Raw genomic sequence first — 27457 nt, forward strand, 5'->3', positions numbered from 1 at the left:
TCCCACAGGCTGTATCCAAAGCCCTGTCGGGCCAGATCCAGCCCATGGGCCATAGTTTGCCCACCCCGATATATAGTAAAAGAAATTGTAGTCATTTTAAGTTCACAATAATACGAAGGGAGAATAATATTTAACCACCAGAAGGAGATTACAACTAGCAGCATGGGTATGATAAATTACTATTTGTGGCTGGTAAATACCATCCCCCATTGCTGAAGAGCGTACTTTTTATTACTCTCCTTATCTCTTTTACAGTTGGAGTAGCTATAAATTACACACCACTCTACCATACTCAAGTCCAACCTAATGCAAGGTGCCAGACTATAATCTTATCAACTACTTTTCTGAAATAGGACAGAAAATGTAAACAGTATACAAAATACAGGAGAGGTATTACAGTATAATATTACAGAATATATTTAAATTAACCCACTTTCCCTTTGTTCTGGATTTTAAATTGCTAAAATCAATGTATATTGTTCAGTCACACTGTTGATGCTGAGTTATATCCATTATACTTAACCACCCCAAACACCAAATTTAGATCAGTCACTAAGTGGCAGTATCTACATTTATAAACAAAATCATGGGAATTAGTGCCAAATACAATAGTGCCAAATAATTTACTACATGCAATAAAGGTTTGTTTCTGGTTAGTTAACAGAATTCAGTGAATTGAAGTTTTATGAGTTTCTGAAATAAGAATCGCCACCGGGTTATAATCACTTGTGTAAATCAGGTACTGTCTCCATAATGTCTATTAAGACAGTCATTAAAGATCTTCCATTCAAAACAATGTTTAAGTTAAATTTATTCAGGCAGGAAAGGAGCAATCATTTCTATATTATTAATGTAAAACAAATCCAGACAATCCAGTGAAATGTGGTGCTCAGAAATTAAAATTAACCTCACTTTATCACAAACCTGACCTCCAATGTTTAAGAACCTTTACTATTTCAGGACAACCTCAACACATGAGATTCATTCATTTTTTACAAATAAGAGCTACTAGATTTCATATATGCCCAGCTTTAACTGAATTAAGACAGAATCAAACACATATTTGATCTTTAGCCTCAATGTGTTTTAGGTGTTCACAAGAGTTGGAAGAATCTTTTATAAATAACAAAACACCAGTCAACTGAGGTTATGCCCAACCAGCATCATCTTTAGTCAGCACACGATTGGAAAGATGCAAGCAAAAGTTTGTTTCCCAAGTGACCTTGCTGTTTTGATTCAGCCTGCCATGTCCTGTTTTTGTCACTTTAAAGGTATATGTTAGGGTAGCTGCAGCTGAGCCACTTCCATTTGGGTCCCCTTTGTAAAATCCCCACATATGCTAAAGTAGAAGAAAAGTGATCATAGAGATCAGCATAATCTCTCATCAAGTTTGTGTAATATTGTTAGCATTAGTATATGATCCAGTCTAGTTTTTAGCATCCAAATCAAATGGGGTTTCCCTTACCCTGCAGGCCAACAGAGTCCTCATTGTCATGGATTTCTCTCTAATATTCAGTTTAAGTTGTTCCTTCTTAAATTCATCCTCACATGGCTAACAACCACCTCCCCTTTCCTCCCAAATAACACCTAAATATATTCTTTTACACTGTGCCCATTACCATCTTTCCAAGGTTTATGGATAGACCAAGAGATACAAGATACACTATTCAGACTTCACCCTTACATGATCAGCAAACAAATACCCCTTTCTACCAGAGAAAGGCAATAGATGTGTTTCACGAAACATATACAGCAGCATATCTACAGGGGAGATGGTATGGGCCATAAGATTTTTCAATGAAACTGTCATTATGCCTTCAGTCTAAGCTTTTTCGTAATTGTATTTCAATAATACAATATGCTAATGAATTACCAAATTTTCTTTAATCCAAACTGAAATGCACTCTGACCCCTCTACTTTCAAAAAGTCTCTCAAAATGTAACAGTAACAAGAAAATAAATTATAATGCATTCCAAAGTTAAACAACTTTTACTTCTAAATCTGAACGGTTAATATCACATTTTAACAATGATGTTCATATATTAAGGTTTGCTCATTTCACATGAGTCACTTGGCATTTTGCAGTGCAAGTACTGAAATATCAAGTGCACAAAAACATCCATAATGTTTTGTAGAAAACTATTCCTTAGCCACAGTGGAGCTACTTGCTATAAATATTGCTGAATACTATCTACTGTACAGTAGTTTGTTTCAGTATTACTTTCCTCCTGGTAGTAAGGGTGTAATGTGGTTCTCTTAAATGTCAACAACGCTAAGAGTGAATGCAAAACTGAGCACTGAAAGTAAACATTACTTCTCACCCGAACTTGTTTTACTTTTTAAGTGTGATTTTAAAAATCTTACCTATCCACCAGCTTTTTAGCAAATCCAAAATCTGTAAGCTTGATATGCCCTTCTTTATCTAATAATATATTTTCAGGTTTTAAGTCTCTGTAAACGATTTCTTTGGAGTGCAAATATTCTATTGCACAAATAATCTCTGCAGAGTAAAACAGTCCTGTGCTGTTGTTGAAACGCCCCATGTTGCGCAGATAACTAAAAAGTTCTCCTCCAGGTACATATTCCATTAACATGTATAAAAAGCGTTCATCATGGTAGGTCCAAAATCTGTAACAAAAAAGTCTTTATTAAATATTGAGCCAATAAATCATTTGTAAAACAAATAAAATATTCTGTAAGATGGTGTTGTTCCATAGTCTCAAGGAAGGAAGCGTTCTAAAATAATGCATAGTTAACTTGTGGATTTCATTGCACAAGATATCTCCAAGACCAAGAGCTCAGTAGGATTTTTAGGTGCATTTGACTGGTATATGGATAAGATTTCCCAGAGTTAAATCAGGTAGGGGAGAGACACCCACCCCTGCCTTAGACAAGATATAAACTTTCACTCTTCAGGGCACAAGCCAACAACTAACTGGCCAAGCTTAGAAATAAAGCTTCACTTTGTAGGTAGGTTTTCCCCATAATTGTCTGTAATAGGGGTTCTTGTGCATTCCTCTGAAGCATCTGATACTGGCCACTATTACAGATTCAGCGAGCCACTGTTCTTTATCTTTATCAGGACAATTCCTGTGTTCCTATTTTGTATTCAACATAGTGCAGTCCAAATGAAAAATAAACAGTGATCTAAATTTGGAAAACTGCTTATGACGAAGTGTCTAAATGAAGAAAAATACACTATAGTCAAACCATTTTTTTCATTATTTAAGTCATGTCTTAATAGAAGTTTCATATCTCATCATCTTGCACTTCTATAGTGTCTTCCATTCAAGGTTCTCAAAAGGATATTTCACAAACTGGAATGTGAGCTTGTAAAGGATTATCGTCCTAATTTTAACTTTAGGGAAAGTTGGGAAGAGAAGTTTAGTGTCTTGCCAGAAGTTTGTGCCATAGCCAGAAACAGAACTCACATCTTTTGACACCCAGTCCTATGACTTAACCATAAGACCATCCTGACTTGCACAACAAAATTATGATGTGGATGTTGGTAGCTGCTGCACCAATGACAAAGGGACTAGCTTTAACGAGACCCTCAGTCTTGACTAGGGCCTCTAAGCACTACTATAAAGAAACATCTGCTCCCAAATATTAATCTGACAATAAATACACCCATCCTACCGATACTCTTTCCTCTTTCAATTGAGAAATACTGCTTTTTCAGTAGTACTACTACACCCAGCAGTCAAAAACAAGCTATGCAACATGAGGAAATACATTCCAGCTCATTTAAGTCAGAAGGAAGAGAGAGGTTGATCAAAACATGCTGGTACTATTAAGTACAAGTCAACAACTAATAATAAAGGCCGAGAGACAGAGAGTTTGTGTACATTTGTGTGTGTCACACATACATAAGCATGCTTAGCACAATGGGGCCACAATCCTCAATCATGGGCTCATGGCATTAGACTAAAGGTAGTAATAATTAATAAAATAGCAAGTATAAATTAGAAATACTGTCTCACAAAAAGTTTTGTACTGAACACAAGATCATTATCTAGCATATCCTAGAAAGTGAAGATACATTTGTTTCCACCCATAGTGAGCAGACCAAATACCATACTGGTATCCAACCTGTGGGCCTAAAGAGCAAATGTGTTAAGAAGAAAGTTTGTATTGGAGTATCAACTGAACATGTGTTCCGAGAGACATCCTGCAATTTCTAAATGGAATCATTCCCTTACTGCTTCTGCTGCATCAATACCACCCTACCCCCTGCCCACTGCATTGTAGGGAAAGGGGGAGAAAAGCAGAGTTGGATGGAAAATGGAGATCCCTACCCACAAAAAAATTCAGAGACAGCTCCGCCTCTTAGCCTCCACACCCTAGCTCCGGGGCCAGAGAGGCAGAGAGCTTGGGCACTCAGCCTCCCTGGCTTTAAAACTGGGGAGGGGTGGGGGGAGAAGGAGGAGGGTGCACAAGAAGTGGAGGGCTAAGAGGCAGAACCAGGGTGCACCACCACATCAGCCCTCCAAGAAAAAGAGCTTTTGTCAAATTCACAGGCAGAAAGTAAAATTGACAAATGCCTTCTAGACAGGCAGCAAAGAAGCCCTCATTTCATTATTCCCTATGGGAAAAAAACATTTCAGTTATGTGAAAAGGGTATTCTCCTGTCATAAATATTCTAATTTTTTAACTCTAAAAAAATAGCTTTTGCTGCTCCATTACATCTGCTTTTCAGACAGGCTACGGGAGCCCCAGGAAGAGTAGGATAGTAGCTCATCTAGTTCTTCCTAAGTCTGTGGGAGACTTGAGCAAAGTAAGGCTTCATTCCCTGACACAGGAACCTGAGAAAGCCTAGCAGAAGGAAAAATTGAGACAATGAGAACTAAACCAGTACAGCTCCCAGTTCTCAGTCCCAGCACAGGTTAGCCTGGGTGAACAGGGCACAGAACTCTGGGCCATGCTTGATGATGTTAATGTCTTTTTCTAACAAGGATGTGAAGGGCTGCCATTGACATCTTTTCTCCCAAACAAAGTAAATCCTAATGCCATTGTTCTACCAATAAAAATCCCTGATAAACCCTTTCCACACCCAGTCAAAGAAGAACTGTGCTATGGAACATTGTGAATAAGTCAAACATGTATAGTCCGGAGTTGAGAGATGCATTTTAAACAGGGCTGTTAATTATTTGCTCTTAACTCACTTGATTAACTCAAAAATATTTAATCACACGGTTTAATAAATTTCAATTGATATTCTATTGTTTAATATTTTGGATGCTTTTCTACAATTTCAAATACATCAATTTCAATTACAAGACAGAATACAATGTGTACAGTGATCACTTCATATTATTTGATTACAAAGATTTGCACTGAAAAAACGATAAACAAAAGAAATAGTATTTTTTAATTCACCTCATACAAGTACCGTAATGCAATCTCTTTCTCATGAAAGAACAACTTACAAATGTAGGGGTTTTTTGGTTACATAACTGCACTCAAAAACAAAACATAAAACTTTGTAGCCTATAAGTCCACTCAGTCCTACTTCTTTTCTTGTTCAGACAATTGCTTAGAGAAACAAGTTTGTTTACATTTACAGGAAACAATGCAGCCCACTTCTTAATTACGTCACCTGAAAGTGAGAACAGGCGTTCACATGGCACTGTTGTTGCTGGCGGTGCAAGATATTTACGTGCCAGATGTGCTAAAAAGTCATATGACTCTTCATGCTTCAGCCATCGTTCCAGAAGACATGCTTCCATGCTGATCATTATACCAATAAAATAAAAACCAGCAGGATCTTATTAAAGGGGAAAAGGCAAAATACCACATTTATTGTGAATACAGAAAGAATCATAGTAAGCAGTTATAGCTATAATATTCCATTCAATTTCATATTTATTCACACATTCATTCATACACACACAGGTTCTGCAAAGTTGTTATCATAGTTACCAGCCTTTAGAGTTGTTCAGGCTAAGCCACTGGCCAGGTGGCCTGGACATGAGGAGGGAGCAGTGTCCTGTCAGATGCTCATCTGATGCTCCTGGAAGTTGGTTTGCAGAATCAGACCCAAAAGTTCTCACTTTCTAGAGTCCATTTTTATAGGAATTTCTTCCTATGCCAGTCTATGGGAATTGCTTCATCATGGTGTTGCTGAATCAATCAGCAGACAGCACATTCCTGATGGCTCCGTGCTGCCAGATGTTATCTTCTTCTTTGGTTCTCCCATCCTTGAGGCTGTTGGGTGGATTCTAGTCTGCCCTCCAGAGGTCCTCTGGTTATTTCCACTTGACGTCTTCTTCAGCCGATGGACACTGGATTCTTAGGCTGGCACCTCCCTGATCATTCAGTTATTATCCACACCAAGCATCCATCCACATACATCCTCTATCTCTATTTTAATTACAATTGTTAACAAAGTGAGATGAATACAACAAAAGGGCAGGGAGTCTCTGGGTGCTGTTTCTGTTATTACAGAGTATTGCTTTGAGTCTCTCTCTGTGTGAGTAGTAGTTGTTACAAAGAATTGCTTTGAGAACAGACTCTGACTTAGAATGTACTAACACAATTAGCAGCTTGCAAGTTTCACACACAGAGGGAAGAGAAACAGTACCAAAAACCAAGAGACCTCTTAATTAGTAATACCCTAGAATTTAAACTATGGGGAATTAAACTCATTTGTGATTTTAATACAGAATTACTTTAATATGATTCAACATGATGACACCAGTTCAAAAAAATAATGTGTTAATTAAATTTGTGACAACTCCTCGGGGAAGAATTGCATGTCCCCTGCTCTATTTTACCTGCATTCTGCCATATATTTCATGTTATAGCAGTCTCGGATGATGACCCAGCACATGTTGTTAGTTTTAACAACACTTTCACTGCAAATTTGACAAAATGCAAAGAAGGTACCAATGTGAAATTTCTAAAGATAGCAACAGCACTCAACCCAAGATTTAAGAATCTGAAGTGCCTTCCAAAATCTGAGAGGGATGAGGTGTGGAGCATGCTTTCAGAAGTCTTAAAAGAGCAACATTCTGATGTGGAAGCTACAGAACCCGAACCACCAAAAAAGAAAATCACCCTTCTGCTAGTGGCATCTGACTCAGATGATGAAAATGAACATGCCTCGGATCTCACTGCTTTTGATAGTTATCGAGCAGAACCCGTCATCTGCATGGATGCATGTTCTCCGGAATGCTGGTTGAAGCATCAAGGGATATATGAATCATTAGAGCATCTGGCATGTAAATATCTTGCGATGCCGGCTACAACAGTGCCATGCAAATGCCTGTTCTGACTTTCAGGTGACATTATAAACAAGAATCAGGAAGCATTATCTTCTGCAAATGTAAACAAACTTATTTCTCTTAGCGATTGGCTGAACAAGAAGTAGGATTGATTGGACTTGTAGGCTCTAAAGATTTATATTGCTTTATTTTTATTGCAGGTTTTTTGTACATAATTCTACATTTATAAGTTCAACTTTCATGATAAAGTGATTGCATTACAGAATTGTATTAGGGGAATTGAAAAATACTATTTCTTTTGTTTTTTTACAGTGAAAATATTTGTAATCAAAAATATAAAGTGAGCACCATACACTTTGTATTCTGTGTTGTAACTGAAATCGGTATATATGAATATGTAGAAAACATCCACAAATATTTAAATAAATGGTATTTATTTTTTTTAACAGTGTGATTAATCGCACAATTAATTTTTTTAATCACTTGACAGCCCTAATTTTAAGAAATTAAGCAAAACAGCAGCCATATAGACAAGAGTAGCAGCTCAGCAGTAGGAAATCGTCAAACCAGACAACTCATCTTTAAAGAAATTACTGGTGATGTGAGGCAAAATGTGGCCAAAAATGGAAGACCGGGATGATCTGAATGTGAACACCAGTTTGTTTTTTGTAGGCATCTCTTAAATAATTTAGCAAAAATTAAAATAAGTGCTAACAACTAATCCATAAACTAGTGAGGCTGGGAGTGTTCTTTATTAGTTCTTAAACTAAGGTGCCACTGACTATGAAAAAACAGTACATACTGTAAGACTTAAAGAAGTTTATTTTCACTTAAAAGTTATTTTTTCTTTAAACGAATGCAGCATCAATAACTTAATTGGCTTACAAAAGTTGAGGCCAAGACAACATGCACTATTTTAATATGAAGTTAGCTCTTGGATCTTATTGTGGTTACTGAACCAACTTAAAGACGCCTATTCTGCATTCTTATAACCAAGCAACTAGTTGATATTAATGGGACGATCAAACATAGGGCTCAATTTTATTCCTAATAATTATTTTTCTGAAAGCCATAAATACATAAAGTTACAGTCAAATTCACTTAGCACACATTCTTGTTTCTATAAGATTAATTTTTATCTTAATATGCCCGCTGAAGGTAGCATACAAGACTACACTGTCTGGCTGTTGCAACAGTATAAAACAAGCATTTCCTAAACAAATGTCATATTTGAGCATGTAAATGGAGACTCAGAAGCACAAATTGTTAATTGTGCACTCAAGTACCTATCCAGGTGAAATTTTAGACACACTCTACAAGTTGAATTCAGGTACAAGAAGGAACAACAAAAGTAGATGTGGTATTCTTTTTCATTCAACACACCTCTTTCATCCATCAAGTAAACATCTTGCAAGTGCACAAGCGCGCGCACACACACACACACACACACACACACACACACACACCCTCCATTTTTCTCTCCATAATTAAATTGGCTATTAAAAATTATTTTGCTTCTGAGAATGATTATTCAAGAAGCATATTTAAATGTATATCCACACCAAGTTCTAATACATTTCGGATCTGAGAGATGATACAGCCAGTCGTCACTGTACAGTATTTATTTTGTGTAAATAACCAATATTCAGATCCCATTCCACCATATTACCAATGTGAGGGCTGTAAGTTTTACCTGTTTTTTAAAGAGAGAGAAGATCAAATTCTGCTCTCTCCCTATGGTTAAACACATTTGCTCACATTCATTCCCTAGTACAGTGGTTCCCAAACTTGTTTCGCCACTTGTGCAGGGAAAGGCCCTGGCGGGCCGGGCCAGTTTGTTTATCTGCTGCGCCCACAGGTTCAGCCGATCGCAGCTCCCAGTGGCCGTGGTTCACTCCTCCAGGCCAATGGGGGCTGCTGGAAGTGGTGCGGGTCGATGGACGTACTGGCCACCACTTCCAGCAGCCCCCATTGGCCTGGAGCAGCGAACCGCTGCCACTAGGAGCTGCGATTGGCCGAACCTGCGGACACAGCAGGTAAACAAACCGGCCCAGCCCGCCAAGGGCTTTCCCTACACAAGCGGCGGAACAAGTTTGGGAACCACTGCCCTAGTACAAGGGTTGGTGTATTCTCTCTCCAAACTACCATGGGATATTCCTACTAACTTTATATATTGCAGGAACATTCAGCGATCCCAATCAAGATTAGGTCCCTTATGTTCTAGACACTGTGCAAACATATACTACTGCTGGGGGAATTCTGTGCCAAAAAATTAAGAATTCTTCACACAGTATTTTAAAATTCTGCAAAATTCAGCATACTTTGTCAAAACAACAATATAATCATGCCTGGGGCTGACAGCAGGAGTCCCAGTGACCATGCTAGGCATGGGCAGGAGTGCTGGGGGTGGGGGAGAAAAGGGATTACCAAATTCTGTGCGGAAAAATAAAATTCTGCAGGGAACATGAATTCTGCATTGTGCAATGGTGCAGAATTCCAGAAGGAAGAACATACAAGTACCTCCTCACCTCATAGTATACATTTTAAGACAAGTGACATTCAAAGGGGGAGGGGGAAGAGAGAGACAGGGACACATTTTAATGTACAAACTGCTTTTTAAATTATTAAATAAAATGTCCGCTATCCTCATCTGCTCCTCAAACTCTAGTCACCATTAGCATTTCCAGTCTCATTTTAAAACTTTAGCTCCCTCAACCTCTCTAAAAGCAGAAGAGAATAATTTACCTGTTAACAGTAGCACAAGTTTGATTTCACCCCATAGAGACCAGATGCATTAGCTCTGCCACACTTATTTTCCATCTGATGCAAAAAGTCCTGGCATCGCACCATGCTAATGAGCCAGCCGTAACACTTTAATGAATCATTTTTTCCCTGTTTGAAAATTTCTCTAGAGCAAAGAGTATTGGTGTAAAAGCAAGAGAGACTTATTTCAGCTGCAATCATCCATGATCAATTAGTGGCTGAATGTTTAAATTATGCTCTTTGACCTCAAATGTCTAATGCTTTTAAAAGTAAATAATTGAGCCCATATGTCACTAGCAGACCTGGTTTCTGGAAAACTAAATTTTGGTTCTGCTTATGGATTCAAAGAATTCCAGTCAGCCCCTGCACCTGATTTGGATTCATTGCTTTGCTCGCATCATATATATCAAAGGAAGCCAAGAAGTGGTCTAGTTTGACTGGAAGTGTGTAGAATTAGTACAGCAATGCTGAATTATATTATGCTTTCAGAAAGAGGCAGATATGGATGGCAAACAAATACAGATTAATGAGGACTTCAGCTGCATTCATGTGTACACTCACTGGGAGCAGCCTGGCTATACATGTGATTTTGCAAACCTGCAGTTTAAACAAAAATCCATCATTCAGACATTATGTATTTGCACTATTCCTGGAGGACTTGAGGTCCATAAATCAATTTAAAATAACAGTGATAATCATTATGCTGTGAAAGATGGCAAATTTAGTCTCCCATATGTGCTTTCTCCACAGTAAAGGTATATTAAAGGCAGTAATGCAAATTTATTCTATCCCATGCCTGTTCTGAGGAAGTTACTACTGGATGTGTAGTAACTTATTGTGGCAATGTAAACTGAAGGGACATAAATTGTAGAGTGCTCTAAAGAGTTGTGCTTTTACAGCCCTTGGTGGACCCTGCTGACATGCTCCAGAAGGTAGAATCATCTAATTTCACAGATAATGGAAATGCAATACAATGGGAACAGCTTGTAAACCTCATACCTTAAAGCAGGGGTGGGCAAAATATGGCCTCCGGGCCGGATCCAGCCCAACTAACATTTCTGTCCGGCCCACCAGGCTCTTTCGCTGCCCCCTCACAACCTCCAGGCCGCTAAAAGTCCCAAGACGCTGCGGGGCGTTCAGGCAGGCTGCCTGCCATGGCCCCACGCCACTCCCGGAAGCAGCCGGCTGCTGCTGGCATGTCTCTGCATGCCCCTGGCGGAGTGTGGCGGGCAGAGGCGGCTTTGTGCATTGCCCCCACCCCCAGCACCATCCTCACAGTTCCCACTGGCCAGAAACCAGCCAATGGGCGCTCTGTGGGTGGTGCTTGAGGGTGCAGGCGTCGCTCGGAGACCTGCTGACTCCCTCCCCATAAGGGGCGCACAGATCCGCGCCAGCAGCAGCTGGCCACAGCCACTTCCGGGAGCGGCGTGGAGTCACGGCAGGCAGCCTGCCTGAGCCCTTCTGTGCTGGCAGCCGGGAGCCACCTGTGGTAAGTACCTCCCAGCCAGAGCCTGCACCTCGCACCACCTCCCGCATCTCAACTCACTGCCCCAGTCCAGAGCCCCCTCCTGCACTCAAACTCCCTCCCAGACCCCGCACCCCTCCATTAATATAGTAGAAACATGCGGCCTGAAACCCCAACGCGGGCAGAATTGAGAGGACACAAGGATGTTGGGCCCCCAAACTACAGTGTCTTACCCACAGTGGGGCCATCCTGCAGGCAGCTCCACCCCCCCCCCCCCCCGCCACATACACACACCACCTCCTCTCCCCCAGCCCCTCCCTCCCACCCACTATCCAGGTCCTAGACAGGAAGTTGGAGCCAGGAGGTGTGGGGCAGCTGCTCCTCTGGCTGGTGGTTCCATGTAGTGGGCAGCCATGGCATTCCCCTGTCTGCTGCTGGTTCCCAGTGTTTGGCTGCTCCTCAGCTCCCAGCCCCCTTTGACTGCTCACGCAGCCGGTCAGAGCTGCCTGGGCAGCTCCAGGCCCAGCAGAGCCCTCGGGGAGTAGCCACCAGCACGCAGCCCCAGACTTGTGGGTGGCTTGCTGAGGTGAGTCAGGGGTGGAAGTGGTGCTCCCTCCCTGTACCCTGCTGTGCAGAGTTGGCCAGAGCCCCGCCAGCCCTTGCTGCTCCCTCCCTGCAAAATAGAAGTCAAACTACACCTATGCCCAACAGTTCCCACCCCTGGCCTGGAGTGCTGAGACCCTCCTCCCCAGGGAGCCCTGGAGTTTTCTAGCATGTTGAGGGGGGCCTCAGAAAGAGAAAGGTTGAGAACTCCTGACTTAAAGGACACTATTTAAGCTAATTTAAAGTTTGTTGTTACTGAATATCTGATCCAAAAAATAATCACATCAAAGAGAAAGCGAAGGCAGAAGGAAAACTTACAATCTGATCAGAAATGGGTGATTGACCTCTTTCAAGACTGACTTCTCATTGTGTACATGTTGTTCTTGTTTTAGCCGAATGACATCCGGAATGCTCATTACTTTCAGGGCAAAGTAACGTTTGGCCATTTTTTCTTTCACCAGATGAACCCGCCCAAAAGTACCTGTGCCTGAAAATTAAACAACAAACGTCAAATGAACCAAACTTTTCTACAATTGTACATATAAGAAATGCACAAATGCAATAAGTTTGTCAAAGTAACAGTTCCTGCCCATTGAACTGGGTAACTGAATTCCGACTTATCAGTATTATTTTTTACTTCTTCCCAAACAAATTGTTTCCTTAAGCATATCGATTTACAGTCAAATTTAAAAAAAATAATAATAAATAATAATAATAAAGATAATGAAGTCTTGGCCTGTTTAAAATCCACTCATCCTTGATTGTAGAAGTACTTCAATTTACTTCAGTGTCTTGTTTTCTGTAGGTAACTGAAGAAGGGAAAAGTAAGCACTAAAGGGAGCCAAGAAAAGGTGGTCTATACTATTAAGGACATAAATAAAGTGATATGAAAAATAAAATGAGACAAAAGAAGTACTAAATCTGAATTTAAAATATGGTACAACCGTGTGTGGAAAAATTCTCCCAAATTTCAGAAAACAGTATTTATTTTGGGTTAGAAGCAAGTAATATTGCATATTTTATTTAAAAGCAAGACCCTTCTTGTTGTCTTACTTCCATTCCATCAGGTACGGCACATGACCCTGATTGGGAATTCTGTTTGCAATTGCAACACAGCCCGTCCCTCACAGATTTAATGACATCTTCAAAGCAATTTCTTATCACCCAAATATCATCAGTTCAACTAACTTGCTCGCTATGTATAAACAAACACTTCAGTTGTATATTTTGTTCCAAAATCCTATTGAGGTCTCTTCCAGACCTACGCTTCTATGATTCTACAAAAATAAATGTTTTTAGATAAATGTCATCCAGTAAAGGTGATTTTTTCTTGGTTTCTCCCTTTCAGCATCATTACATTTTAGCACATTAGAAAAAGTATATAAAATGAAATATGTTTTACACAAACAAAATAGGGGTAAAAAAAGAAAAGGAGAAAATCAAATCTCAAAACATTGGCAGAATTGCATAGTGCAGGTAAAATATAAAACATGGTCAAACTCAACAGATTTAATACTAAATTGTTTGTGGTCTTGTGTCTCCAGATCACACACCAAAAAAGACCAACTTTTCAGTGGCATGTCCTCTTTTACAGACAGTGTATGCTAGCAATGAATCAGGGGTGAGAAGGAAGGACTCCTGTAGAAACACCCTCCAAAATAGGCTGCACTTCAGCCATGCATTGACCTCTGTTATTTACTGTATACCTTCCATTACTTCCTTATTAAAATTCATAGCATAAAAAGTAAATCCATCATGAAGTGATTTACATCCACAGATCTTTTTGCCATTACACACTTCAAATACACCTTACGCAGTATTACAACAACATTCTTAAAAAAAATTATAAGCTTAACACCAATGTACGCAGATGAAGAGCTTTACTTTGCTTATGAGAGGAAGTTATAATTACTACACAATACTTGTGCTTGTACTGTCTGTTCAACCATTTTACAGCATTGATTAATTAAAGTTAACTGAGGACCTAAGTGAAATGACAAGTAAATATCTTAACATCGCAAATTATTTTAAAGAAATCAAGTTAAAAGGTAAAGGCATTTGCAAAAATATTCAGTCACATGCCAATCTTGCAAACCTCTCTCCATAACTCCAATCTCCCTTTGACAAATTATAGTTACGGGAGAAATTAAGAAAGAACAAGGCAAAATGACCAAAGTTAACACTTCAAACTAGTGTACTAAAATTAGTAATGACAAAATTCATTTTTCCCAAAGCTGCTCAAACCAAAGAATGGCTTCAGAGTATTACCTGTCAAATATACTAATTGTTGATTCATGTTTAAGTACACTGTACCAAAATTTGAAAAGGCCATGATTTTGCATGGACACATCTTTAGATAAGGCTATAGTTAGAATTCAAGGATTCGATTTTTGTTGGCAAGCATCCATTATACCATATACGCACAAACTGTAACTAAATATCTCCATCGATAACTGAAATGCAGAGATAGGGAAAGTAAGAAAGACACTACATGAGAACTTATTGGAGTTTGATTTAAGGCTTTTTACTTTTGGGAAAAGAGGAACCTATACAAGAAGGATGGACTCCACCTAAACCAAAATGGAAACAGATGGCTGGTGTATGTAAAATTAAAAAGGCTGCAGACGATGTAAGGGCTGGTGGAAAGCAGAAAGGTGCGCAGGAGCACATGATTCAGGAGAAGACAACCCTTAGGGATGAATTCATTATAGACTAGTAAAGAAGTTAGGAAAGACATTAGTAAACTACAGGTAGGAGCTAGTGAGAAACAGTCAAACATAAAAAAGAGTCCCATTTAAATAGTACAGATAAAGGCAAGCAACTGAACATTGACAAAATACAACTCCCACAAGTCTAAATACTAAGAGGGTAAACTAGAGTGCCTGGCATTAAATGAGGATATTGATATAACAGGCATCAAGGAAACTTGGTAGAATGAGGATAATCAATGGGACGTGCTAACAACAGAGTACAAAATATATAGGAATGAGAGTAGGTTGTGCCGGTGGGAGGAGCGACACTACATGTGAAAGAAGATAGAGTCAAAGTAAAAATCTTAAATGCATCAAACTTTACCATAGACTCTATGGATAGAAATTCAATGCTTGAACAATGAGTTTATACCAGCATAAATATATTACCGAGCACCTGACCAGGGTGGTGACTGAAATGCTCAGGGAGACTAGAGAGACTACAAAGGCAGAGCATGCAATAATAATGGGGGATTTCAACTATCCTCATAAGTGACTTGGTATGTGTCACCTTAAGAAGGGACGCAGAGAAGATTTCTAGACTGCTTGTCCTGGAACACAAGGCAGAGGCAATTCTTTTTTAAGTCCCAAGTGGAATGCAGGATCTGGTACAAGATGTAAACATAAGTGAACTGTTCAGTAATAGCCATCCTAACGTAATAAATTTAACATCCTTGTAGAGGTTAAAATGGAAAAAAATAAAATAAAAGCCCACCACCATATTAGCACTTAACTTCAAAAGGGGAACTAGACAAAAATGAGGAAGCTAGTTAAACAGACATTAAAAGGAACAGTCACAGGGTGAAAAAGTCTGCAAACTGCATGGAGACTATTTTAAAAGACCATAATACAGACTCAAACTAAATGTGAACCCCCAACCAAAAACAGTAGAAAGACCAAAAAACCTTACCTTGGCTAAACAGCACAGTAAAAGAGGTGATTAGAAGCAAAAAAAGCATTCTTTTAAAAGTAGAAATCAAATTCTAGTGAGGAAAATGGAAAGGAGCATAAACTCTAGCAAGTCAAATGTAAAAATACACTAAGGCAGGCCAAGAGAGAATCTGAATAGCAACTAGCTAAGGACACAAAAACTAAGAGCACAAAAAACAACCCAAGGGGATGGATCACTCAAAATTGCTGTGTTCTGTTCATTTCCTCTGAAGCATCACTAGTCACTGCCAGAAGACCTACTGGGATACTGGGGTAGATGGACCGTTGATATGACCCACTATGACCGTTCTTATGTTCATGTGATGTTGACAAAGTATTTTAACTGTTCAAACAAATTAACTTTTTGAATCTCATTGTCACTAAATTATAGTCCAATCCTCCCCATTGTCTGCATGACCTCCACAAAATAATTTCTTGCAACCATGAAAATTTAAAACAAAAATTTAAAAATGTTTAAAACTAATTGATATTATCCATCAAAATTATAAAAAGTAACAAAAACCAAAATCTTCCATGACTAGCTACAGTTCATAGAGACAGGTTTCAGAGTAACAGCCGTGTTAGTCTGTATTCGCAAAAAGAAAAGGAGTACTTGTGGCACCTTAGAGACTAACCAATTTATTTGAGCATGAGCTTTCGTGAGCTACAGCTCACTTCATCGGATGCATACCGTGGAAACTGCAGCAGACTTTATATATAAACAGAGAATATGAAACAATACCTCCTCCCACCCCACTGTCCTGCTGGTAATAGCTTATCTAAAGTGATCATCAGGTTGGGCCATTTCCAGCACAAATCCAGGTTTTCTCACCCTCCACCCCCCCACACAAATTCACTCTCCTGCTGGTGATAGCCCATCCAAAGTGACAACTCTTTACAAATTCCAAGACCGGAAGGACCACTGATCATTAGTCTGATCTCCTTTGTAACACAGGCCATAAATTTTCCCTGATATAATTCTTAGAGCATATCTTTTACAAAAAAATGGCAATTTAAAAATGGTCTGTGACGGAGAATCCACAATGACCCTTGGTAAACTGTTCCAATGATTAATTATTCTCGCCATTAAAAAGTTGCACCTTATCTCCAGTCTGAATTTGTCTAACATAGACTTCAATCCATTGGATCATGTTTACCTATCTCGGTTAGATTGAAGAGCCCATTGTTAAATATATGCTCCCCATGCAGATATTTATACACTAATCAAGACATCCCTTAGCCTTCCCTTTGTTAAGCAAAATAGATTGAACTCTATCATTATAATGAATGTTTTCTAATCATTTACGCATTCTAGCACAAGTTGATAAGAAAATGGCTAATTGTGTGATCAGCAAAATGCGTGTTTTGTGCATGCACCAAAACGGAAGCTCATTTATATATTTCAGTACTATCAGCAAGTTGAACTGAACTTGCACTACACTGATCTCCCATGAATGGCCCACTGAAGACAGTTGCCTACAAATGCAAAAGAGCCTTTATGGGATAAGAACTGAGTTGTCTGTGCAGCTTACCAGCAACAAATGGTAAAATAAAATGCAGAATACTTTGGCCTTTTGTTTGAGCTAGAAGCCCCAGTTTACCTTCCACACCACAAATGCAAGTCATTTTCAAAAATAATTAAGTATTCTCTGTGTGTTTACATACTTAACATATTTTTCTGATTCATTTAGCTATTTTTTCAAGTGTTTCTAACTGAGAACAATAGAGACAAAGCATTTGCTAAAACAAGCAACAATCTGTAAGTATTCAGTTTGTTTTTAAAATTATCTTCAAGAACATGAAGTGCAAGTCACTAACCCAGTTTATAGCACCATAGGGGAGTTCAGCTGTACTCAGATACAAGTTTCAGAAATATGCAGACAAATTCTGTAGCAGAGTAAACCCATGAAAGGCTTTTGTGTCCAAACATTAAAGATTTTAACAAAACAAAACAATTTGTGGTCACACCTAACCTGAGTTACAGTGCTTTCATTTAACCACCAAAACTGTAAACAGAGCTCAGAGAAAGCGCCGTAACATATTGCAGTAGGTCACCAAGTTACCCTGGGAAATTTATCATGTGATTAAATCCCTTAATGCGGTCACATTACATGACTATACCTGTAAACAACCTTGTTTTCAGGTGGGCTTATGCAAGTAAAATATGATTCTAATCAAAGCACCATTATCCCCAATATATTTGAAATATTAATGATCTGTGTAGTATTAGATACCTTAGACAGATCTAAAAGCAATGTGTGTTTTTTTTTTTAATATAGCAGCATGTAGTTTTAAATATATGCATTGGGAGCTCAAAGAGACACAAAAACTAAAGTTACAAATGCCCAGAGAACTGTTGACCAAAAGTTTTCATATTAGGTTTCTAAATTAGGTCAGTGACAACTAGAAAAAGCTATTAGAAATTAATCTGAAACAGACATTTACATTTCCAAATATGAACTCAGCATAAATAAATAAAAAATGGCATTAATACAATACAAGTGAAGGCTATTGTGTGTGTAAGTTAGAAAAATTTGTATTCATTTGGTAAGAGAAGGGAAGGGAACTTGAACCCGGTGGCATTTCTGATCTCATGTTTCACAAAACTGTCATAGTTACTGTGTTGAATCTTTTATTTTGGATTTTATGATTTTCCATACTCCTGCTAGTTTAACTTTACAGATGATGGGACTCAAAACAAAATCAATCAGTTTCAAGACATGGTCTCATGGACTCAGGAAGAAGCTCACTCAAGTAGCATTGCCGCAGTTGTAAAAACTGGCAGGTTATTCCAGACCTGTGGCAAGTATCTAATCTACAGTGCCCCAGGGGAGAAACAAAAAAGAAAGAAAAAAAAAGAAAAGAAAAAGAGATGCACCCACAGATAGGCAAGAATGCACAACCTCCCTAACCAGTTTTATTGTTCGACAAATGATCTCAATCAAGGTCTTTGTGTAAACTAATCCATAAACTGTTGCAAGAAAGAAGTTATGATCCAATCAATGATCCTTCCTCTTTACTCAATCAGGGAAACATCTAATGTTTGTTTTTGAAAAGCAGAAGTCTTTTTTTACGGTATTAATTTTCTTCTATTAGAATTCCTCCAATTATGTTCAAGGCTTCTCTGTCAGAAAATACCGAAGAAAGTGAAAATGCCTAAGGCAACTACCAATGACAAATGGAAGTACACACACTTTCCAGGCAGGACTTGTGATGAATAATATTCTGTTCTGGATACTCCAAACGAAAATATTCACTGTTTTGAATTTGAACTGAAGTTTTAGTTGCACATTTTAGATTATTCAACATTCCTTAAATTAGTTTGCTTTCTTCTAATAATTTTGCAGTCAAGAGCAATGATCATGGTGAAATTTCATGTAATAAGCAGTAAATATTTAGTATTTAGCAAATACATTGCTATACGTAGTACAGTGTGCATATACAAAGTGATATAGCTTAAAAGCATTGCTCAAGTCCTGTGCTTTCAATTTTAGTTCATACGTTGGCCTCTCCATTATAGGGTACTGAAGGTCTTCCCCTCCAACTATCGAGAATTTTTGTAAGCATTAATTTCTCCATAACACAGTATTAAACATGAGAATTAATGCTGATTATTAAAATAGTCCTCATGCTAATTGCACTCAACGCAGACATATGAAACACTCTGGCTTGACTGCTGATTGCCAGGCCACCCACTCAACCCTCTCCAGGCCATCAAGGACTAGAAGACCCCCACCCAAACTGTAGAGAGCAGAGATGTACCGTAAATAAAGTCTCCTTCAGGCCTATTCAGCCAAGGAGGATTAATGCAATATGCGGGAGGGAAGGAACGTCCTCTGTCACCATTGATAATTTTTAAAATGATTGTTAGTCTCTTGTGCACACATTATTGAGAAAGACTATTGTTTAATTTGTGCATGTGCACATGCATTTAGAGGAGTCTATTCTATATTTTCCTACTTACAGCATTCTTCAGGAGACATGACAAAGTGTATACACAAGTTGAGATACAAGTATTTGTTATTGCAGCTCAAACTTTTCATACTGTTCACCTTGTTAATTCTTTTCACACCTGTATCGACTATACATTTAAATCTGATCACACTCCTAACGGGCTCTTCCAAAGTCAAGAACTGTCATTTAGTTGTTGCTTAGCATAAGCTAAACAGGAGAGATAAAATTATGGTTGTAAATAATTCTCTTGTAAGTACATTTTGGCATTGTAATATTTACTTGGAGAGAAATTCTGGCCGTAGCTTCGAGGTGCTGAGAATCCCACAAGCTGAAACAGCAGGCTGTGCTGCATTGAGGAGAGGTAGGGGGTGGGATCGAGAAGGGACTGTGCATGGTATGCTTATACCGCATGCATCATGGAGAAATTGCACAGGCTCTCACTGCAGCAGAACACAGGAGTCGGGACCAGACTGCCAACAGATTGACTGGCTCTTGCTCTCTAATAGGTTCTTGGAAGATACTGGAGGGTGTCTTTCTTTCATGTTAAGGATGATTCACCCCTTCCCGTTATCACCTCGGTGTCCAGCTACCCAGGCTGGTACAGGTTAGTAGACTTGGCCCTTAGCAATGTGTGCTTTACGTACTATTTTGATAAGTACAAAGCTAGGATTACTTTAAAATAATGCAAAAAGAAAAAGGAGTACTTGTGGCACTTTAGAGACTAACCAATTTATTTGAGCATAAGCTTTCGTGAGCTACAGCTCACTTCATCCGATGAAGTGAGCTGTAGCTCACGGAAGCTTATGCTCAAATAAATTGGTTAGTCTCTAAGGTGCCACAAGTACTCCTTTTTCTTTTTGCGAATACAGACTAACACGGCTGTTACTCTGAAACCTTTAAAATAATGGACTCTGGTCCTGTCCATGATAAATGCATTCACTTAGATCATGCAGTATTTGGAGATCTGCAGCCAATATCATTAAAATACCATATTTAGTTTGTACAGGACAACTTTAGTAGTCCCAAGTACTGTTCTCGATGAATCTTGGGAATGTTACAATGAGGTAATAATGTTGCTTCAGCAGGATAGTGACTATGCATGTATGTTGCTTGGTTACTGCAACTAAGTGTTGAATTTTTAGAATAACCAAAGGAGTTTATATATCATAAAAATGGTACTCAACTGAACAGTTTTTCTTGGAGGTCCCCCCGTTTTTGAACAAAAACATGAACCCATCAAAATAACGTACGGTAAATGAAGGCCCACAGATTCATGTAGGCGGTGAAGTGTGTTTCTTCAGGGAGTAAAGAGAATTTCTGCTGTTTGGGAAGTGGGGCAAGACAATTCCAGACTTTCAAAGCTGAAAGGGCAAATATGTGTACTTTAAGTACAGAAAATGCTAACCATTAATCCATTATCATTTGTTTCCATGAGAAGAACACACTCCTGGAGCCTTCTACAAATTTAGTCAGATTGCAGAACTCTGAAGAATCTCAACTATTTCCTTGATCAGATAACCTTAATATATTAGAATCCACAGTACGAGTGAGTCCACAGGAAAGAGTGTAGAAATACTAGACCACCTTGGCTGAAGTGTCACAAATTGAGGAAAGGAAAGGATTATGTATACCTATTTGTACAAACTCCAAACCAGGCTGCCTTGGCTCAGGCCAGAATTACCAAATTTTGCCATCCTAAAAGTCTTCCTAGGAGAAAACAGTAAAGGAAGTGGGGGTATTTCTTTCTTTGTGCAATTTTATATAATTGTAGTGTAAAAAGTCTATATTACAGCTGTTGATCAGACAAGATGTTTACGTGAACAGTTTCCTACATTAATAGCAGGAGACAATATATTCGAGGCAGGGGTCATTGCCAGTAGCCTTTGCTTCCCCTTTCTGTTCACCAGAGCCAGTTGGCATTCAGATCACGTTTTAAAGTCTGGGAGCAGGAGGTTGAGTGTGGGTAAAAAAGAGCCATATTTTTGAGCTGCAAGGATTTGGGAGGTTCCATGTTTCAGAGAATTTGTGTTATATATTGTGTATTCAGAGATTCTGTACATGCACCAAAAGCATTAGGTGAGTAATTCTAAGAAAAAATAATAATGCAAGTGTATTTAAATATCCAGGTACAACAGAACAGATTTAAGAATGGATTCTCAGTTTATAGAGATTGGTATTTCGGGCTTTTACTGATTAAACGGTATACTCTGTGTTAATGTATTTACTTTCCAAAAATAGTTAGGAAAAAAAAAAAAGTATTTTTCTCTACAAAAAACTGACAGGAAAAAGTTTAGTTTTTGTGGTTGTAAATTTTTCCACAAGAGTTCCATGTAGTCAAAAAAACATCTTCAGTCAAAGTTCCAATGGAAATTTTTTCACCATCTGTTATATTATGTTAAAACTTTTACTTGGCTTAGCCAAAAGTCTCATGGAAAGACATATGTTATAAACTACATTTGTGTTTTACATGTGTATTTTTTTCACAGCAGCCCAAGAATTGTTTAGAATAGAATGCAGACAAACTACTGAAACAAAAGCTAACACTAAACATATATACATAAAACTTGTCTTCAGAAGTGTTTTTTCAAGGCAATTTCTGTGACATACAGAAAAATCAGGGTGGTGAGTTTGTTTTTTTAAGCCTCAATCACTCCACTAGCTCCTCCTCCACTATATCAAGTGTTAACTTCTTACCCCATCTTATGGCACTGAATAGCTGCATTACTTTATTCTTAGTTTACCTTGAGCTTGATGATCTGACTCATACTGTACCAGGTTGACTCTAATCTAACATTGACTTTGGTGGAGATACTTCTGATTTACTATAGTATGAGTGAGATTCAGACCCCCGTCTCTTGAAAGTCCCTCACACCGTTACTTCTCTAATGGCACCTCAGAGCTCCATCGTCCACTCATCAAGTTACCATCAGTACTTTTTCTCCCCACAGATCTCACTATACACTTTTTCTAAGCTGGTCTACAAAGTCATGCCCCTCAAGACCCACTTTGTCATAATAGGACCCAGTTCCAGAACCACATTCAAAACACACCAAGAGATAATCTATTTACAGGACAATGAAAAACCTTCATGGGGCAGCAGGGAGAAGAGAGGTCAGTTTAATAACAAAGCAAATACCCAATAAAACACTCCCAAAAAAAGACCCTAAAAATTCACAGAATTAAAAAACAAACAAACTTCCTGGAAAGTGGAGAGATGCTGTTCTTTAGAGAAGCAGCCACCTACCTGTTCCGACTGCCATGACTGGGTCCAGCCCCTTCAGCTTCCTATGCTCTCAATCCTTGAGGGAACTACTCTTCTGGATATCAAGCTCCCCCAACTCAGACAGACATTGCCTGTTTTTAAATATGGGAAACTAGGACAAGCAACAGGACCCTGAAGGCTCCCGTATCACAGAAGCCTACACAAAGCAAGTCAGACATGGGCTTTATTTATGCTTTTTAAAAAAGCGTTCCCTACTGTGCTATGCGCTAGGCTTTGCAGAGCGGCTACATGCACTATTAGTGTAACTCCACTCTACTATTTGGTTAACCCATTTGGACAAGAGGCAAATGTCTTCTCATTGTGAGGTGCTGTCAAATCAATACATACTTTTAAAGGATAATGCTCTCCTATTTTTTAAGTTATATATGAAAATGTACACACAGTGTGAGACACTCTGTACTGTGGGGGAGCACCCTGGAACCCCCATATTCCTCATTTTTATATAATTGTGATCTTACATATAAAGCATTCCTTGTAAGGTGTCAGGGGAAAGGTCATGATCTGCTGAAAGTCATTTTTCTACCCATATATGTATATCATTAATGCACATGAAGTTATGAGAATTGTGTTGTATGGTGGTCACTAAAACATGCTGTAAGTTCGGGAATCAGCCAGATATTAGCTCCCAAGAGGGAACAGCAAGGAAAGTAGCCAACGTCCAGGCGGGGTGTCAATCAATCCATCATCAACAACCATTGTCCAGCAAGGGAGCTACAATGCAATGACTCATCTGCATGAGGACACACCAGGGGAATTTCTCTACCTTGCCTGGAGACTCAGCAATGCACCCAGACATGCCTGGACTTCTGGTTTCCCAAGCACATGGACTGAAGGTAGAAAACTGAAGACAAGGGGCCCATGCTGGGCCTTTCTTCTTCACCCACCTACGCTGCAAGCAACAAGGACACTCTGAAGACTCCAAACTCAGCAAACTGGCCCAGATTTCAAGGGTGAAATCTGTATACTATGGACTGCAATATCCAGTGGGGTGAGAAAAATTTCTTAATCTAGATTTGCCCAGTCTAATAGGGTTGAGAGTTTAGACTGCGTGGTTATATTTTCTTTTGGTAACTAACTCTGACTTTGCCTATCACTTGATATCTCTTAAAATCTACCTTCTGTAGTCAAATTTGTTTAACCTTTAATCTCTACCAGTGAGTTTGTATGAAGTGTGTGACAAATCTGGTCAGGTTTTGCAAAGGCTGGGGTATGTCCACTTTCCATTGATGAAGAGGTGAACCAATTAATAAATCTGCATTGCTCATCTTGAGCAGTACAAGACGGTATAATTCCTGAGGTACAGTGCTGGGAACTGGAGGGATTTGGCTCTGGTGCCTTTCTCTATGTTATTCATGAGTGGCTCTGGGAGAATTCATGCAATCTAGTTGGGTGTTGGTTCTCCACATGCTGTGATCACTCGCACAACTGCACCTGGAGGGGTTTGCTGCTCATCACTACCAAGGCATTGTAAGAGACAGCCTAGGCTGGAGAGAGTTCAGGGAGCACAGCGGCTCCCCAGTCCCAGGTTGCACCCCAGGGATCCCATCACACAGTAAATAACCTTACACTGGCTCTCTCTCTTTGCCTAAGCATTATCTACCATTCCCAGTTAATACTGTAGGTATTTTGGTGCAATAGTCATTTCATTTCTAGAAACGTAGAAGTGCAAAAAAGCATAGAATCATAGAATATCAGGGTTGGAAGGGACCTCCGGAGGTCATCTAGTCCAACCCCCTGCCCAAAGCAGGACCAATCCCCAATTAAATCATCCCAGCCAGGGCTTTGTCAAGCCTGACCTTAAAAACTTCTAAGGAAAGAGATTCCACCACCTCCCTAGGTAATGCATTCCAGTGTTTCACCACCCTCCTAGTGAAAAAGTTTTTCCTAATATCCAACCTAAACCTCCCCCACTGTAACTTGAGACCATTACTCCTTGTTCTGTCATCTGCTATCACTGAGAACAGTCTAGATCCATCCTCTTTGAAACCCCCTTTCAGGTAGATGAAAGCAGCTATCAAATCCCTCCTCATTCTTCTCTTCCGCAGACTAAATCCCAGTTCCCTCAGCCTCTCCTCATAAATCATGTGTTCCAGTCCCATAATCATTTTTGTTGCCCTCCGCTGGTCTCTTTCCAATTTTTCCACATCCTTCTTGTAGTGTGGGGCACAAAACTGGACACAGTACTCCAGATGAGGCCTCACCAATAGAGGGGAACGATCACGTCCCTTGATCTGCTGGCAATACCCCTACTTATACATCTCAAAATGCCATTGGCGTTCTTGGCAACAAGGGCACACTGTTGACTCATATCCAGCTTCTTGTCCACTGTAACTCCTAGGTCCTTTTATGCAGAACTGCTGCCTAACGATTCGGTCCCTAGTCTGTAGTGGTGCATGGGATTCTTCCTTCCTACATGCAGAACTCTGCACTTGTCCTTGTTGAACCTCATCAGTTTCTTTTGGCCCAATCCTCCAATTTGTCTAGGGCCCTCTGTATCCTATCCCTGTCCTCCAGCATATCTACGTCTCCTTCCAGTTTAGTGTCATCTGCAAACTTGCTGAGGGTGCAATCCATACCATCCTCCAGATCATTAATGAAGATATTGAACAAAACCGGCCTGAGGACTGACCCTTGGGGCACTCCACTTGATACCGGCTGCCAACTAGAGATGAAGCCATTGATCACTACCCGTTGAGCCCAACAATCTAGCCAGCTTTCTATCCATCTTATTGTCCATTCATCCAGCCCATACTTCTTTAACTTACTGGTAAGAATACTGTGGGAGACCATGTCAAAAGCTTTGCTAAAGTCAAGGAACAACATGTCGACTGATTTCCCCTCATCCACAGAGCCAGTTATCTCGTCATAGAAGTCAATTAGGTTAGTCAGGCATGACTTGCCCTTGGTGAATCCATGCATCTTATTAATTTTTAAGTTCAAGTTATGTTTAGAAACGAAAAAAGAATGTAAAAAACCCTCTCATGAATGCAAGACCATTTATGCCAAGCTTCAACTTGAAGAATATTTTTCTGGAAAAAAGGAATGACTTTAAACACCCAATTGCTTTATGAGATACTCTGTCCCATTATACAAGTAAATGCTTTATGTGTTTTTGTTTTCCTTTTGGAAAACTGACAGTGCAATTATTTCCCCAAAAGTAAATTTGAGACCTAAAGACACTACTTTTTCTGCAACCCACTCAGATTTTGAGCATTAGCGATTTCCTAGTTTTCTAAAACCTAAAAGATTTAATTGACAAGAGAAGCAATTATGTTGATTTTTCTATAATTTTGCCTTTTGCCTTTTCCCACAACAGCTTTTAGTCTGGCACACAGCTCTGCTCACATAGATGGCTCCAGCTTTCACCAAAAACTATTTAACTGATTGTTACACTGTTCTTGTAAGCAGGCCACTTCGCAGGAACACAAGAGCTCCCAATGACTCAAACTCTTATGACCAGCAGCACTCACTTATTAGCCATCTTTATTTGCTTTCTTTTGTATATTGGGATCATCATCAGAATCCTTATCTGTCTAGCCTGCAAGTCTCCCATAACGAATGATGTCTATCATTCGCCTCAACTGACAGTGACAACAGGTAGTACAGTACTTGCATCTACAGTTCAGCTTTCCTAGCAGTCCTCTGACAGGTCCTTGAAGGTCAGCTCCAGTTTAGCCACAAGCCTTCACCTTTATGCAGTCCCCAGTTTCCAAAGACTTTGGAAATGAGGTCAATTTCTGCTCAGTTCCTTCTTGTCTCATTCAGCAAAGGATGTCTTTTCAGCCTTCAAGACAACTTGAATTGTCTAGGCTCTGCCCATTTCACATGCAAAACTTCACATGCCAGAAAAATGTAAAGCTTTTTTTTTTTTTTTTTTAATTCCACCACCACTTATTCTCACATTGCAATTTTTAGGAATAAAGAGCATAAGACTACCAGACTAATCAGGCCAACTGTACATTCTAGTGCAACAGTCTTTCATTTGGTTCAAAGGAAGGTTATAGACTTCCATAATGGAAAGTGAGGTAACAAAAAGCCCACATGAGAAGTTTCTTCATAACCTGAAGTAATTAGTAGTTGGCTTATGACCTGAAGCATGATCTTTGTCACCTCTAGTGCTCCTTTAACAAAGCACCTTAAAAAAAACACAACATTATTTCTCCCTGTCAATTTTAGTTCAATGTCCTTGAAACGCCTCTCCAGCTTCCCCACCTATTTGTAACTCCTCTATGGAGATGACAGATCACAGCAGCCAGCTGAGGAAATTTTCCATCAAACTGCTTGTAGAAGCCCTTATTTACTTTCCATCACCAACATTTTCAGTGGTGCTTAGAATTTGAGCATGCACTTAAGTAACAATTTTACTGCATTATGAACACCCAGGTGCTACAAAACAACATGCATTGCAGAATTCCACTTAAACATTGAAGGGGCATATCTTGGCTTGAGTAGTACTTTAAGGACTCTTTCCCTCTCCCCTCC

The 27457-nt window shown here is 39.3% G+C and overlaps 1 protein-coding gene across 1 annotated transcript in view; it reads right to left on the reverse strand.

The window, feature by feature from the left end:
* The window catches only part of PRKX (protein kinase cAMP-dependent X-linked catalytic subunit), a 120445-nt gene that overhangs the window by 47249 nt on the left and 45739 nt on the right, over positions 1 to 27457 (reverse strand). The window contains exons 2-3 of the mRNA XM_073354212.1: positions 12377 to 12545; positions 2366 to 2629 (exon numbers count right to left, since the gene is read on the reverse strand). Of these exons, the coding sequence (XP_073210313.1) occupies positions 2366 to 2629; positions 12377 to 12545 (433 nt within the window). The remainder of the gene's footprint in view (positions 1 to 2365; positions 2630 to 12376; positions 12546 to 27457) is intronic.

The sequence above is a fragment of the Lepidochelys kempii genome, chromosome 1 (assembly GCF_965140265.1).
Source record: "Lepidochelys kempii isolate rLepKem1 chromosome 1, rLepKem1.hap2, whole genome shotgun sequence".
In the NCBI taxonomy this organism is placed as follows: Eukaryota; Metazoa; Chordata; order Testudines; family Cheloniidae; genus Lepidochelys; species Lepidochelys kempii.